The sequence below is a fragment of the Tympanuchus pallidicinctus genome, unplaced genomic scaffold (assembly GCF_026119805.1).
Source record: "Tympanuchus pallidicinctus isolate F22 unplaced genomic scaffold, pur_lepc_1.0 scaffold10, whole genome shotgun sequence".
NCBI lineage: Eukaryota > Metazoa > Chordata > Aves > Galliformes > Phasianidae > Tympanuchus > Tympanuchus pallidicinctus.
In genome coordinates this window covers 1,027,632-1,044,557 of record NW_026294619.1, presented here as the reverse complement: position 1 = coordinate 1,044,557, position 16,926 = coordinate 1,027,632, and the positions used below count along the sequence as shown (strand labels likewise).

General features: G+C 35.6%; 1 protein-coding gene across 11 annotated transcripts in view; it reads left to right on the top strand.

Moving 5' to 3' along the window:
• STXBP5L (syntaxin binding protein 5L) overlaps positions 1-16,926 on the top strand; it is a 177,215-nt gene that overhangs the window by 116,190 nt on the left and 44,099 nt on the right. For 6 of the 11 annotated variants that reach the window (XM_052666011.1, XM_052666006.1, XM_052666048.1 and 3 more), the window contains exons 15-18: positions 863-1,080; positions 4,243-4,415; positions 7,913-8,038; positions 9,193-9,344. In XM_052666011.1, coding sequence (XP_052521971.1) covers positions 863-1,080; positions 4,243-4,415; positions 7,913-8,038; positions 9,193-9,344 — 669 coding nt within the window. Of the gene's footprint in view, positions 1-862; positions 1,081-4,242; positions 4,416-7,912; positions 8,039-9,192; positions 9,345-10,950; positions 11,023-16,926 lie in introns of all 11 variants that reach the window. The other 5 variants (XM_052665999.1, XM_052666039.1, XM_052666002.1 and 2 more) reach the window with 1 other exon arrangement.

Here is a 16,926-nt window from a genome sequence, read left to right as displayed (position 1 = left end):
AAAATGTAATTTTGATGTATTTGCTATCTGATTACATAACTAGAAGGCTCTTCCATCTTGTCATTGTTTATTGCCCAGGATAGCTGGGTTGATCTAGCACAGTTACGGTAATATATGCAGCAGCTTTACTTTTATGTATATACACACCCTAATAGGTAGTAGCCTGGATGACTTTTTCTGATCTTACACAGTGATTGATTAGTGTGATAAATTCATGCAAAAGTAGTAAGAAAAGACAAGCAAACAAAACAACACACAGCAGAGAGCAATGTCTATAAAGCAAAGTGTGGTTAATTTTAATTCCTATTATCTCCAAAATTCGCAGTATTGCAGACGTACTCTTGAATAAAGCTTCTAGATATTAAAGTTTTTGTAGCCAGGTGTTAATACAGATATGCTTATTAGTCAAGAAAATCAGAGCATCTTCCTTTCAGAAAGACTTTGTCTTGACAGGCCACCAGAATATTTTCCGCATTTTTTCACTTAGAACTCCATACAGTCTTTATAGCAAGACAAAATAAATCTTTGTTTCACATGTGATTGAGAAAATGGAGCTTGAGTGTAAGCCTAGTTATGGACGCACAACTAATAATCACCTTTTACATTCTGCTTCAGAAGCTAATAAAAAGTGTTTCACAGACAAATATCCATTTGTAAATATTAAATACATAATCCTACTGGTACTGATGTACCAGTGTACCAATATAAAATCTGTACTGTATAATACCCATCTTTTTCTCTTCTTAGGCCTTATATAATTCTTTGTTGTGCTACCACTGAAAAGAACATGGGAACTGAAGAATTTTATAACTGATTAGCTTATGGTTAATCAGGTTTTTCTGTTTGTTTTAATATATTCCAGTTACACTGCAGATGTTGTACAAATTAAAAACATCAAAAGTCTTTGAAAAACAGAAGCCAGGGGAAGGAAAAGCAACAGCTGAGATTGTGGAAGAAGACCCTTTTGCAGTTCAAATGATGTACTGGTGTCCTGAAAGCCGAATTTTCTGTGTGGCAGGAGTTTCTGCGTATGTGGTTGTTTATAGATTCAGCAAACATGAAGTAAATACTGAAATTGCGGTAAGTCATTCAGAATTTTACTTGTTTATGAAATAACACCATCTCTATGAAATGTGAAAGATGAAACTGACTTCTGTGCCAGTGTACAGCTGCATAAACACAGATTTGGGAGTATTCCATTTAAAACCTTTTGAATGAAATATTGATTGTACTTAAGATGATGATAAAAACTGAGTGAGGTTTTGGGATCCAGCTCTCTTGTTTTTTACTTTAATAGTAACGTACCATAGGATGGTTGTCTGATGTAGCTCACTTCTAGGACTTCAGTACAGTACATCTCTGTTGTGCTTAGTGCTCTTGTGGTACTGACTGATGTATGTTTTTCCTATATAACATTACTCAGGTCAATTATTTCATATCTTCGGTTTATTTTCATAAAATTTGTAATAAAAGGGGACTGAAAATTATCAGTCGCTTTAATAAAACAAAAGGAGTTAATTTTTTTTTCTGGCTTATATTGACTTTGCTTCCCTCAAAATGGACATTATTTGAAAAACAAAGTGATTTATGTCTAAGTAGTTGATATTTTCTTAAATATCTTGAGCTTCAATCCTATTCACATACTCCTTTTTCAGTCTTCATGTCTTGAGCAGTCACTTCATTTCAGATAGAATCACACAGTTCATGTTCTTTTAACTGCTCTACAGTCAGCTGGTACTTACTCATCATACAGCAAGTTAAACTTTAGTTTAAACCTTGCATTTCTGCACAGTAGTGACAACCACTTCTAATAGACTGGTTCAACAACACTTCTAAGATATTCTTTCATTCGTCTAAAATATTCAACAGCAGACAAGTCTTAAGAGAAAGGCAATCTAAATGGGTCTGGAGCATCTCCCTTACAAGGAAAGGCTGAGAGACCTGGGTTGTTTCAGCCTGGAGAAGCGAAGACTGAGAGGGAATCTTATCAATGCTTATAAATACGTACAGTGCAGGAAGCAATTAGATGAGGCAGACTCTTTTGAATGATGTAATGATAGGACAAGGAGGAAACACCAAAAAATGGATCATAGGAAGTTCCACATAAATATGTGGAAGAATTTTTTTACAGTGAGGGTATTTTAATGTCCTTTAAAAAGGCTGTAATTCTAGCCTGACAAAAACGTCTGTGTCACTGTACAGGAGCGTTTGTTGGAATATGTACCTGACTTTACATTCAATAGTTCTGTCTATACTGAAAATGAGTTTGTCAGTCTCAGGATGTATGTAGATTGCTCCAGAAGTAATGTCTCCTATTTATTTATTTGAAAACTACAACAGATACAAAGAGCACAATAACACTAGTTGATAGAGCAGATTCTCATGTGCAAAACACTCTTTTTCAGTGTGGTCACCACTATTAGCTACGCATTTTCATCAGACAAGAACAAGAGCCTGTATGCCACACTCATAAAAATTTGCACCAGTGGAAGTGACCCACTGTTTCACAGCTGCCACAATAGCATCATTTCTAGGAAAGTGTTACCAGTGCAGTCCATCTTTCCTCAGCCCAAACAGATGGAAGTCAGAAGATGCCAAAACTGGACTATGCAGTGGATGGGGTAGGCACATTGCCAATGTGCTCCACAGTCTATGGAACCTGGTGTTACTGTGTTGCAAGAGAAAAGGGTTCTTCTTCTCTGGCCTGACTCTGGAGGTTTGAGCCTTCAGCTTAATCACTGTCACAGCGTAGAAAGTCAGAGCTGATGGTTTGGACATGTTCCAGGAAATTCAGGAGGATCATCCCTTTTCTATCCCAAAAGACAGTACACACCACTTTACTTATTGTGGACTGACTGCCAGTGGAGAATTCTCATGTCTCCACACGATGAGTGCTCATAGTAATGATGCTATGTTTCATCACCAGTAACGGTATAATTCAGGAAACTCTCACCTATAGTCTTGTATAGGTTCAATAGATCCTGAAAAAATTGAATATAGCATTCTTTCTGTTACTCTCTGAGCATTCATTGAACCCAATTGGCACAAACTTTGCAATATTTCAACATTGCCACTGTCATTTCCAGTGCATTGAAGCCAACTTTCCGTTCAGGAACAGTCTCCTGCGTAGTAATCTGTGGCTGATCTGATTGAGATGGTCTTAATTTTGTGGTGTGACAGCTGTGCATGGCTTGTCTTTCACGTTGCTGTCACCACTGCTGAAATGGTAGCACTTACTGCTTCCATCTTCCTATTGGTGAAGATAATGTCTCAATGAGAGACCATTAAATGAGGAGTTTGCAGTGTATACATTTTCAATTGCATATGATCACTTCAAGAAACCAGCACTGAGATTACTGTTCAGCTAGTATTCCCAAGACATTATCTCTTTGAGGGAATTACCTTTTTTTAAATTGTTTTCAACATGAAGTTCTCCTTGGATAATTCATGAGGTAGAAAGAATTGACCAATATTTACTATGATATTTTGAGATGATTACTTATATAGATTTGAACTCCCTGTACAGTTTCCCATTTGTTTTGGAATTCGTTCAGTTAAGATTTCCTGAATTAGTGGAAAGAGTGGAAGCATGGTTGAGCAGAAAGAAAGTGAAAGATAAGTGGTTTAGACTTTGCATTCTGGAATCTGTCAAACTCGTGTACAATTTAAAGAATATGGAACTCTGTGCTCCTGACCCTGCATGAGGACAGATGGAGTTCATGGGTCACTAGTACCCACTTAAACTTCTGCATACTGGCTAAAAGTTGTCCTTTAGAGATGGTGTTGTAGTTGCAATGGAGAGGAAGCTGATGATCATTCTTTTAATTAGTTGGCTTAGGAAAATGGTAATGAACAATAAGCAGAAAATTTTCATGACATTGACTCTGATGGATGCTTTCTTATGCTAAAATATTGTTTACTTGAGAGCGAGTAATATCTCTTTTCATACTAAGTTCTGGAAAACTGTATTCTTTCACTTATAATAAAAAGCTTGGAACAAAGTCAGTACTGGAAGAATATACTTAATTATTTCTCCATCAGTGTAGGGTAAATGACAAGTTCCTATGCAATTCTACTGTTAGGCTGTATAAAAAACAAATGACTGTATTCTTTACTTGTGAATGATTATGGTACGTGTTTTTTTTTAATCTTCAAGGAAAAAAAAGGCTTCTGATTTTTATTTATAATACAACTTTCAGCTAGCTTTCTTATTAAATTGTGACAGCTTTTTATTTATTTAAGTCACTAGAGGTACGACTTCAGTATGAAGTAGAAGATATCATTACTCCTGAACCGGAAATAATTCCTCAATTTCCAGATGCCTCTTCCCAGCTTCCTTCTTTAAAGAGTCTTTCAGGTAGTACCAACACTGTAGCATGTGAAGGAATGATGAAGGACAGTATCCCGTGTCTTAGGTAAGTCTGCCATTGTTCAAAGCTTCATCTTTCTAGTAAGCGTTCTTGTCAGGTTTTATGATCTGTCAGGTTTTTATGATCTGTTTTATGATCTGTCAACTGTCAAGAAAAGAATGCTAATCGTATTATGTGACACAAATAAAACGAACCAGAATATAGAACAAACAAAAGAATTAAAGCAATGTAATTATCAAGGAATTTAACAGGCTGAAAGTAAGTTATGGTGAAGATAAACCCTTGCAGTGAAGGTTCAACTAATTTTCCAGTGTGATCTACAAGTAATTATTCATCTTGCATCCACAGTTTTTAATGGAACACAAGTGCTATGGAATAGATAATGGAATTTCTGAGAAATTATTTTTTTTTAGTCCACAAAAATATGTAAAGTTCCTTGAGTAATTAGTATAATGCTAAAATCATCATCTGTGAAAGAAGGACGTGCATCTTATTACACACAGGGAAAGGAAACCGTGTTCATACTCTCAGAAGAGCCTTAAAAGTGTACAGTTATGAAACAGTTGCACTGTGTAGAACTGTGTATTTTATGTATTTAACTTTAGGAGGAGACGAACTGTTGTCTGCTACAGTACACACTGCTACTTTTTGGAGTAAATTAATATATTCTCACACAGATAAAATATAGGTTTAAAGAGTTTCAGAACGGAACTCTGTACAAAACTCCATAAATCATAATTTCAAAAGAATTATAGTGCACAGCTGATAAGTATTGTTCTCATTTAGTGAATTAATTATTAATTCAGTTTAATTATTATTAAATATTTTAAATGTCTCAATTACTTCAAAAGCAGTTTAAATGAACATTGTCTGGTTTGCAGATATTTTCATCAATTTTGCTTCTGAAAATGGCATTAAAATTTAAAAGCAATATTGTGGCATTGTCCATGCATAATTGACTATAGTTTTTGGTCTCCTGTACATTTGTCTTTCTCATTCAGTTAGCAAATGAATCTCAGACATATGTTTAATCATCTATGTGAACCATTAAAATCAATGGAAGAGGCACAGATAAGTTATTTAGTAAATCTCAGTGGGAAACTGTTTTGTGCTTTTGAAATCAGTAAGAATACAATTGATTGTTGCGGTGAGTTCCTTAAAGGATTCTTATTTGATTTAAGGAAGGGAAGGTTTGTTGAAAATCTTATGTTCTAGCATAGTTATGATTAAAAGATGAAATCATAGAATCATAGAATCACCGAGGTTGGAAAAAACCTCTAAGATCATCTAATCCATCTGTCCACCTATCATCAATATTTCCCACTAAACCGTGTCCCTCAGTATAACATCTAAATGTTTCCTGAACACCTCCAGGGTTGGTGACTCACTGCCTCCCTGGGCAGCCCATTTCATCAGCTGACTGCTCTCAGAGAAGAAGTATTCCCTTATGTCCAACGTATTTGAGGTGACATTGGGGCTTCTCCATACCAGACACAGCCAGCTCCAATAGCCTCACTGCATGACATGGCTGGGCCCAACAGCCAAGATGACAGCACCTTGGAGACAAGTGTGAAAGCATGAGATGCACTGTACTCTCCTTTGTTCTTCATGATTTCAGAAAAAAATCAGAGTTAGAGCACTATTTGCTTTGTATGTTTTCTGTTAATGTGCTGCTCACATTATCAAGCTAATAACTTCAGCCATGTTATCGTTTTATAGTTTTGTTTTCTTTTGGTTTTCTATATGCTTTCTCTTCTACAAGAATGATAGATTGCTAGTAGTCAAATTCGCCTCGAAGGCCTCCATCTCATCAGATGCTTTCAGCTGAGCTAAGAACAATCTGCTGGGCATGGTTATTGAATGAGACGCTAAGAACATTTCTCTTGTGAAGAGTGCTTACTTTTTTATTCCCAATAAAAGTTTGTTTCTTTTTTCCGGTCTGATCAACTACCATGTTAGGTGTGTGGACCAAGAATGCTTGGAGAGCTTGCTGAGTCACATCATAGTCATGTTCAGAAGATACTCTCCATAACCAGTCAGCAAAGATCTCACATCTACAATCCAGTGTTGCTTAGGTTATTTACAGCAGTGCTATATATAGAGAAGCACAGAGAGCAGAAATAATTATTTGCCAATAACTGCAATTTTTCTGTCTGTGCTGTCTATGCGTGTATTGACCAGCTACTTCCTCTCTTGATACTACCCACCCTGTAATAAATGAGAGATGTGTAATATATATACTGTCAGTATTTATAGTTAATGCATCTAAAGAATTGCTGTTCTTGCGTAGTATCTTCTATCAGTGTATCATCAAGTAAATTCTACCAGACAAGAACATAAATAGACTTACAGAGTATTGAGTTCTTACACTTTTGCTATGTGCTGTGCAAGTCACTGAATTTGTCGTAACAGAATATGAAAGGGTGTTAATATTTATATTAACAGATTATCAGATTTTATGTAGGAAGCAGTCATTCAGAAAGACTAGATCACGTATGAGGTAATTATACTCCTAAGAAGAAAATAAGAATTGTTTGCACTAGACAGATAAATAGAATTGTCAAGTCCAGAAGTTTCGGATATGCAGTGATGACGTGCAGTACAAAAAGGTGCTGCATCTACCTTCTCTTGCCGTACTTCAGAACAAGATAGTTCCAACAACACAGAAATGTCATCCCTGAGATTTTCAGAAGAAAACCTTCAGGTTTTCCATCTGAGTTGATTATTCATGCCAGTGCAGGTCTGGAACACAGGTCTGGAACACAGGTCTTACGAGGAGTGGCTGAAGAAAATTGGATTGCTTAGTCTGGAGAAGAGGAGGCTTGGGGGAGACCTTATCACTTCGTAACTACCTGAAAGGAACTTGTAGCAAAGTGGGGATCAGCCACTTCTCTCAGGTAGCTAGTGATAGGATGAAAGGTATTGGCTTCTAATTGCACCAGGTGAGGTTCAGGTTGGGTATTAGGAAAAATTTATTCTCAGGAATGGTGAGGAATTGGAACAGGCTGCACAGGGAGGTGATGGAGTCACCATCTCTGGAGATTTTCGAGAACCGTGTGGATGTGGCATCAAGGGATATGGTTTAGTGGGCATGGCTGATGGGTAGACGGTTGAACTAGATGATGTTAGTCATCTTTTCCACTCTTAATTATTCTGTGATTCTGTGGTATAGTACAAGAAAATACAATCGTTTGGAAAAAAGAAAAGGAAAGCAAAATTGTTAAGCAAAAATCATTTTTATTAACCTAAATTGTTTACCTCACTTACATCTTCTCCAGAGTTTCTCATTTAGGGAATGTTGAAATTTTCAGATTTATTTCTACAGCAGAAATTAAAGTCAAAGCCTGGAATTCTTCCAAATTATCCATGTTCTGATTGGAAAGCCTAGTCTCAATGTGCAGGTGTATGCAAAATATGCTGCAGTTGTGCATACTTCTGTGGTCTTATTAATGGATTCTGCTTCATTAATATTTTCTTAGGGGAAGTATTTGTTTTTCGTGGCTCAGTCTGTTTATTTGTTTTTATTTTGCACCTCTCCTTAGTGTTAAGACTCGACCTGTGCGAATGCCTCCTGGATATCAAGCAGATCTTGTTATTCAGTTGGTGTGGGTGGATGGTGAGCCTCCACAACAGATTACCAGTCTTGCTGTAAACTCTGCCTATGGACTGTAAGTAACTCAAAATTGAGATACATTGATTTATTTTTTATGCACTAAATCATGTTCTTTCCAACTACACTTTGAAGTTCCCCAAAGGTATTTGAAGTCAGAGTAAAAATAATCAAAAGATGCTATTATGCTGACTGTTGGGTAAAAATTACTTTATTTCACATGAAGAGTGTAATATGAGATGTTAAACTGTAACTTTTGCTATTATTTTTACTATTCCTGTTTAAAAGACTGAATTGCTTTGCATCATTCTGTCCATTTTCTCAAGTAAAGTCCAATTACCTTTCGAATCTGAAATTTTAGAAGTTATTTTGAAAGAATCACTGAAGTACATTTTCTGAAAAAAGGTGAATGTATGCTAAATGTCATTTAACGTGATATCATATTTTTTTTGGAAGTTGTCTTGTGAGAACAGCTTTTTAATGTGTGTGCTAATCTCTGTTTGCAAGAGCAGCAGAGATCTGAAATAGAAATTTGAAGAAGGAACCTCACAATACTAAATTCTGTATGGAACTGCAAGTGAGCATATCTGTATGCATCTTACTCCTCAAGCTCTATTTAATTGCTGTTTTTTTATGTTTTTTCTCATTGATGATTGACCAGATACATTAATCAGTAATCATACACTATGTTGAAGGCATAAAAGACACGAGCCTTAATAAGTGTTAGGTGTCTGACTCCCACCAATATACTGATACTTTATAGACTTCAGAAATTTTACACAGAGCAAAAATTCTTACATATATTTACATATATTTGTGCAAAAATATTGTGTTTGAAGTTTGCTTTGTGAATCCTTTGACCTGTGTTTCCAAATTATTTCTGTTTATGAACTCCATAACCTTTTGGTTTACTGTTCCAAGGTTCGTGTGTTATTTGTGTAAATTGTAGGGCTTTGCATTATTGCAGTGCATTCTGCACAGAAGGTTAAAGGTGATAGTCTTCTTTCTGGAATGTCAGTTACCATGTTTCAGGACAGGATTTTGTCAATCCAGGATTACAAATCTGTAATTACAGAAAGTAAGCTTTAGTAGTTTCTGATGAAAATGTTGCTACAGAATTCCTAATACTAAATAATGATTATTTTTTGCACCACTTAACTATATATTACTAATACCTCTGAGGAACTTTTTTTTTTCTTTTTTTTTCCTCAGAGTGGCATTTGGAAACTGCAATGGTTTGGCTGTTGTGGACTTCATGCAAAAGACAGTACTGCTGAGCATGGGAACCCTTGAATTGTACGGATCGAGTGATCCGTACCAACGCCAGCCCCGTTCACCTCGAAAAAGCAAGCAGTTTGCTGCAGGTAGAAATTAAAATATTGTGGTTATGAGCTTGACATTCTTTGATTTTTTTTGCCTGTGGCTTTTTATAGTGCTTTTGACATGCATGACTATCTGCCAGCCAATGGAATTTCTATAACTTGACAGAAGAAACCCGATGTGCTTTAAGTACTGATACTTTTTCTCACAAGCAAAAAATTTCAGGAAGTTTATTATTTTGGGATGGAAGTCAGCAAGTAATTCCCTTTCCTGAGTCTCTAAAAATCATAAGTAGAGAAATAAACTGCTTCTCTGGCAGTCTCTTGAAGTGTAGTCTTCAAGCGTAGTCTTTGTTTGCTATTTTCTTTCTGTTTTCAGTAAATATGTAAGACTTGAGTTTAAACTTAGTTGTACTTTCTGCTAAGTGTTATTCATTGTTAATTGAATAGGTAGTTGTGATTGGGAAATAACATAATAGCTGGGTACACGCTATTTAGATAGCAAAACTAACTCCAGTCAGCCACTTTGTTAGCTCCTAATATAAATTTACTAAATGCACTTGTAACAAATCTTAAATTTGATGCCAAGAGGATCACATTTGTAATTCACAGCTATTATTATGTATTAAATGTTAGAAACATCAGTTCATCACTGCAGTTAAATTTTGCCAGACATTTTTGATTATCTAAAAAATTAACTTGTATAAGGGGAAAAACCAAAACCTTTTAGCTCTGCGTATGCCATAATAACGTACTTGAGTCAGAGAGAGTTATGAAATATAATTTATGTAGCTGCAGAATTTCAGAATTAGATTTTAAAGTCTGTTTGGAAACGTTGAATGTTTTAAATATACATATAAAATTATAAAAGCAGGATATTACAGTGGTTTTATGACATTAGCATTTTCATCAGCAGATCCTACAATAAATCATCAAATCCTATTTCTCCACGGAGTCCATATAAACTTTTTTTCATTTTCAGTATGATTGTACTTTCAGTAGAAAGAAATATTTGGAGAATAAAAAGTAAGTCTTCAGCCCTACTTCCATCCCTGAAAGACCACTTATCTCACTTTCTAAGCATTTAATCATTGCAAGCTTAGTTCTCATCATGCCAAGTGTTAAGGATGTAAATTTGGAACAGTTGAGGAAAGAGGAGACAAGCAGCTTTAAGCTTTCTTCATCTCCCAGTGTAATTTGAACAGCCAAACATAGGCAACACGATGCTGAGCTGTGTACAGAAGTTGTGGAAACAGCTATTATCAGCATTGCACCATGCAGGATTTCTATGTGTCAGGGACAATTTTGGCTACTCCTTTAAGGCAGTATTGCAGTTGTGCTGCTAGAATGGAGTCTGCTGGTATGTACTGGGTGACTGCCAAGAAAGAATATGCTCTTCTAGATTGGTCATAGAAACTATGCATCCGAAAAATGATCCTCAGCTGCTTTCTCACCATCCATCCTACATCTTTTACTTTTTTGGTTATTTTTATTGTTATATCTCCCAATTGGAAGGTAAGCATCTGCTGAAATTTCTTCACCTTGGCTGTTCTAGATGCTGGTTATGGATATCACTTCCTTTCACTTTAGACTGTTTTTTCTCTCTTTCCTCTGCCTGCTGCTGATGCTGGTGTACTGGCATGTTCCAAAGACAACTTTTGCATGCGTGGCCTGTCTAACTTTTATCCAGATTTAACGAAACGGATCCGTACTTCCTATCAGAGTAAGTTCTATAAAGGTTAGGCAAATAGCGTTATCATGAGACTATGCCTGACTTAAACCCATGTGTTTGTGCTTTGTAATGTGTTTCCTAAACACATTCAGCATGCATGCAGTTTATTACACTTTGTAATGTCAACCATGCTTCATTTTGACAGTTTTCTTTGTTATGCAGATATTTCAGATCTGTTTTCCTCTTCCAAAACAATCAATGAGAAAGCATCATTGACTTACATGGGACAAATTTGGCCTTAGAAATGAATTTTCAATCATGTTGTGATCTTGATGAGGGTATTTTCTTTGGTTTCATTTTCATTTCAGTGTGCACCTACTTATATGAAGCATTTCTTGTTTTTCAATGGCGCTGCCTGGTTACACTTATTAATTAATTCTTCCCTATTCTCAGAAGAGCAATGCTGTTTAAAAATCTGCCAATTGGGTTGCATGCTATGAAATTTTAAATGTTAATCTTGGTTTGGTACTTGAATATTTGGCTTTGGGGAACCATCCCATGGCTCTGATCTTTAATGGGGAATGTAAAGTGGGTATAAAAATACGTACATCAAAGAGTTATGAAAATTAATGTTTTTTATATTTTAAAATTTTGGACTATAGCAATATGTAATTTAAATATTAGCATTCATCACTGCACGATGTGATGAACAAGCTATAATTAATGTTGCAGAAATAAGTGTTCAACCAACAATCTGTATGTATCTTAATTGACTTAGTGTTTATATGTAATTAGGTCTCCAGGATGCCTCTTATTCATTTCTTTTTAAAGTGTTGTTTGCAGAACAACTGGACAGGTGATTTTACATTGAATACTCAGTGCAGGCGAGATAAAGAAAGGGGTGACAGTTGTTTTAGTATTTCATATAAATACATAGTTGTGGTTGTGGTTGTATGGTTGTTGAAGTACATTTGTATGCTCACAGAAGAAAATGACATAATTTAGCAACTAATTTCTGTGATTTAGTGTCATAGTACTTCATAAAAAGTAGTCTGTTTAGTTAGAAGACCAGGCCAGTTAGAAATCTAGCAGACCAAAAAAAGGACTGGTGTATAATGTTTTATATTTTATTGGTCAGGTCTTTCTAATTACAAGTCTATAGATTAGAACTCAGGGGACAAACTGCAGTCAGAGGTTTATGAATTTCCACCAAACAACAACAACAAAAAAGCCATACAAAAATGTGAATGAAGTCTAAGACAAAAAAGGACCAATGAGTCCAACATGTTCATCCACAACAACAAACACAGCTCACATGTTTTAAGAGCTTATATTTCTGATCTTGTTTCTACATTCAACCCTAAAAGGTTTCTATATACTGCATAGCCAAAGTCTACAATTTTGACTGTAGTTCATAAGCATTATTAACTCTCTTTCCTCGAAAAGTGTTTTGTTTTTGTGTTTGTCATTTGATACTTACATAGGAATATGTACTGATTGTCTGGTGCATCTTTCAGACCATTAAGACTAAGAACAAGGCAAAAATGTGTTATGGAGTATAAAGTATCTTAGCTAATGAGCAGTAGTTAAGAATATCTCCGATTGCTATGTAATTCTCAAGTTGAGTTTTGCTACTCTTATGAGAGAGAGGAGTTTTAAGAATGTTATTGAGGATGGATTTAGGATTATGATCACAGGCTTATTCTTGTAAGGGGCAGTGATAGGAAAAGAAAAGCATTGTTGAAGCTGTTCTGAAAACTGATATTATTAAGGTGAAAACAGGAATAGTTGTGATATTGTAAGGAGTAGGTCTACAGTATTGAGGATTATATGAATGAAAATTGAAGTTAATGGGAAGGCATATCAGGAGTTGATTCAATTAAAATAATGAGCTAGGAAGATAATTTCATGAAGGTCAGTTTGAGAGAATCAGACTAGTATTCACTGAAGCCAAAAAAAAGATTGTGTTGTGGTTTAACCCAGTAAGCAGATAAACACCCTACAGTCATTTGCTCTCATGACCCCCTCCCAATGGAATGGAAGGAAGAATCAGGGGAGAAAAAACAGAACTCATAGGTTGAGATAAAGAATATTTAGTAAGATGGAAAAGGAAGAGAGAAATAGCAGTAATGATAATATACATATACAAAACAAATGACGTGTGAAACAGTTGCTTGCCACCTCCTAAACGATGCCCAGCCAGTCCCCAAGGAGCTGCTGCCCCTCTAGCCAGCTCCCCTGAGTTGTATAGTTTATCTTCACATGAAGTCATACAGTATGGAATATCCCTTTGGCCAGGTTAGGTGAGCTCTCCTGGTTCTGTTCCCTCCCCGGCTCCTTGTGCCCCCGGTCCTCTTGCTGGCAGGGCAGTATCAGAAGCTGACAAACTGAAACATCCTTGGCTCTGTACAGTGCTGCTTAGCAACAATTGAAATATCAGTGTGTTACCAACCTTGTTCTTTCCCAAAGCCGAAACAGCACTACACCAGACACTATGAAGAAAATCAGCTGTCCCAGCTGAAACAAGGACAATAAGCAATATACTTTTGTTAGTCATTTTGAAGGTAATTTTCTGCAAGAAACTGATTTTGCACCCAGTCTTTGTATACAGAGTTAGCTTGATATTCCAAGAATATTCCAAAAAAAAGATTATACTGGCAATATTGAGTTCTGGACACTAGTGAGTAAGGTTTAGAAAGACAGGAATACTACTTGAACTTGAGTGGAAGTAAACATAGAAGAGATGTATATATCATTAGATATATGTCTATATATATCTATATCTGTATATATCAAGAGATATATATATATCATTAGGGTAACACAAGATCATCCTGGACAGCGAGATAAAGGAAAGGTTGATGTTTCAGTCTGAGGTGCCTTGCAACTGAAGGAGTGGCAAAAAAAACATCAAGCAGGTGGAAGAAGCAATGTCCTGAATATAAGAGATTTGCCAAAGGAAAGAGATGATCAACAATGACAAGGTCATTTTTTTTTACATCTGCTGTGGCAGCCATCTTCATTTGTAGCAAGACTATATGCCAACACAAAATAAATTTTCTCTGAAGTAGTGCTGAACTAAGGGGGAAGATTGTTGGCTTTTTTTCCCTTAACCAGTCAAAATTAAGTTGTACGTGTTATTGCCTAGGAGTAGATAGCATATATTTCAATATTAGAACAAATACATTTCCTCCATCTTGAGTGATTGTACTTGCAGCGGAACATAAAGCTACAAACTTACAAAACCAGTTTGATCTTCTAATTGAAATTCACACCATCAACAGAAATTCATACCATCTGTCAGTAAAACAAGAAAATAGTCTTTAAGAAGCATCCAAAGAGGCAACAGGTTAAAATTATGTTTACCCATTGGAAAATAGTTTTCAGAATTCATAGTTTTCACTGAGATATACCTGTTCCTCCTTCAGGCCTGTCCTTTGAGAGGATGAGAGTAGAAGTAACTTTGTTGCTAAAGGAAGAACAGAACACTGTGTTATGAGTCATTACTTATCAGTAATTAACACTTTAAATGACACCTGTCAACACAGTAGAAGCTAATCTATGTTGAGTTTTAAATTAATGTCTATGTTCTGAACAAGCTGCCATTTCCAAAGAATGCATCATGTTTAAGTGTAAAAGAAATAGCATGGTAATTCAGTGTAGAGACTTATGAATTAGTATGATACTGAGCTTACTTATTGGCTTGTGAATATTTATGAGAATTTGTTTATAGTTTATTAAATTACAACAAAAGATGTGATGGCTTGGATGCCTTTAAAGACTTGAAAGTCTGAATCATGTACTCAGAGATTCAAATTTTAAAATTATTTTAAATTAATATTATTTCATAAATGTTACTATTCTGTACTAGACATTACATTTTTGATCCTTTAATAATTTTTTTGTTTATTTAACAAAGAAAAAATGGGAATCGCAGCAAAAGTGATTGAAAAGGATCCATGAGCTGTCTTTAAAATTACCTTATGCCTCGGAAGGTATACTTACATATTGTGTAATTTTTATGTTTGTAACTTTTTCAAAGCAAAATAATGTCAATGGGTACAGCTTCTGACAGTTGTCTGTTTCAATTCCCAAACTCAGTTGTTTGCATTAAGTTTGCTGCCATGTTCTTCTTACAGTAGTTGGTCTCAAAATTTTGCTGATTTCAGCAAAAATATCTTGGGACAGAGGTTGGTCCTACAGAACTTAAAAGCAAGAATTGAAATTGTTTCCTAATATGATATCAGTTGTAGCCTCTCAAGGATTTGAGGGAAACCAAGCTGCATGGAAATACATATGAGATATTATTAAAATGGTTTCCTTAAGAAGGGAATTAGAAAATAAGCCCTAATACAAAGGAGAGCTTGAGAGCTTCCTTTCTTATCTCAAGAGAATCTCCAGTCTTCAATGGAATCGAAGATCAATAAAAATTCAGACGCGTTTATTCCTTTCAGTGAATGATTGCAGATTATGCAATGTCATGTAACATCTTCATCTTCTCTCTCAGCTTACATGAGTTTAGAGATTACAGAGTCACAAAATTTTCTTCCATGCCTAGGCAAAATGACAAGTAGAAAGTGGTTGGGAGGAGAAAATGGATTGTTTCCCAGAGCAGGAAGGCAGTTTGATGAAAAGGAAGGCAAAGAGATGGTTTCAGAGTTTTTACTACTTTGTCATGAAGCATTAGTTGGGAGATGAAAAATTAGTTCTCAATTTTTTCATCCTTCCTTCCCATTTATAAGTTGTGGACCAAAAAGTATAAAAATTTAAAGAATCCCAACTATATCGCATTATTGGAACTGCACTTATTTTTACTATCAGTGTTTCTGATCTGGTGATTTTGAATAACCTGAACTAGCAGAATGTTGCTGTTCATAGCAGGAGAGTTGGACTAGATGTTCCTCCTAGCTCATATGATTCTATGACTTTATGACTCTATTGTTAATGCAATAAGGATAAAAGAAACTTTGGATATATAGATGGATGATAAGTAGAACTCAGTGTTTCTAAGCAAGGGTGATTGACGCCAGGGGAAAATTTGCAAGTGACAGTACTTAAGCAAATCGAAGTGTTCAAGACTAAGACAGTGTGCTTTTGGAGGACATATAAATTCCTACACTAAAAATAAGAGATAGAAAAGTAGAAAGTGGAAAGTAAGACGTAGAAAAGTGCATGTTCACCATTCCAAAAATGTCGTAATATGAAATGCATTTTAAACTTTTGCCAAACATGTAGAGATTGTGGTTCTTCTCAAGGTGGTTGTTTTTTTTCTTTCAGAACGGTGGTGTGATTTGGTGCTTTTCCTACATAAGTCAGTGGCACCAGTGTACCTTGAGCTGTAATACTGATTATGTAAACTTCCAAATAAATACTTTCTATTCAGAAGCAAAATCTTACCTGGGATTTGGCACTGGGGGTTGGAAGTTAATGATCCTTGAGGTCCCTTCCAACTCAAGCTGTTCTATGATTATAACTTAGCCAAGAGTAACTGTACAGAACTTAGAATGATTTCATTAATCCATATCCATAGTGTCAAATTTTAGGAAACTCCAGTACTGCATTTGGAAAAGAATCAGTGTTCATTATTTCATTGTATGTATCTATACCTTACAAAAACACTCAACCATCAGCCCATGGTAGATTATAGCATGAGCTCAGACATGCCCAATCTGTGCTTAAGATGGGTTTTAGTTTGATCACAAACACAAGCTCATGCTTAAGCAGTTTAAGCTAGGATTATACTACTTGCTGCTCTGCTCCATGGTAGACTGCTGCAGATGAGTTCCTCATAAATTTTTCTAAATGATGTGAAGGGTGTCTTGTCCAAAAAACTCCCTGTTATATTCAGATAATACCATCACCTCTGTGCTCTTTAAAATGAGCAGTCTTCTGTGAATGCTTCTAAGATTCTAGTGTTGTAGTGATTATATTCTTTTATTCACTTTCTTCTTGCAC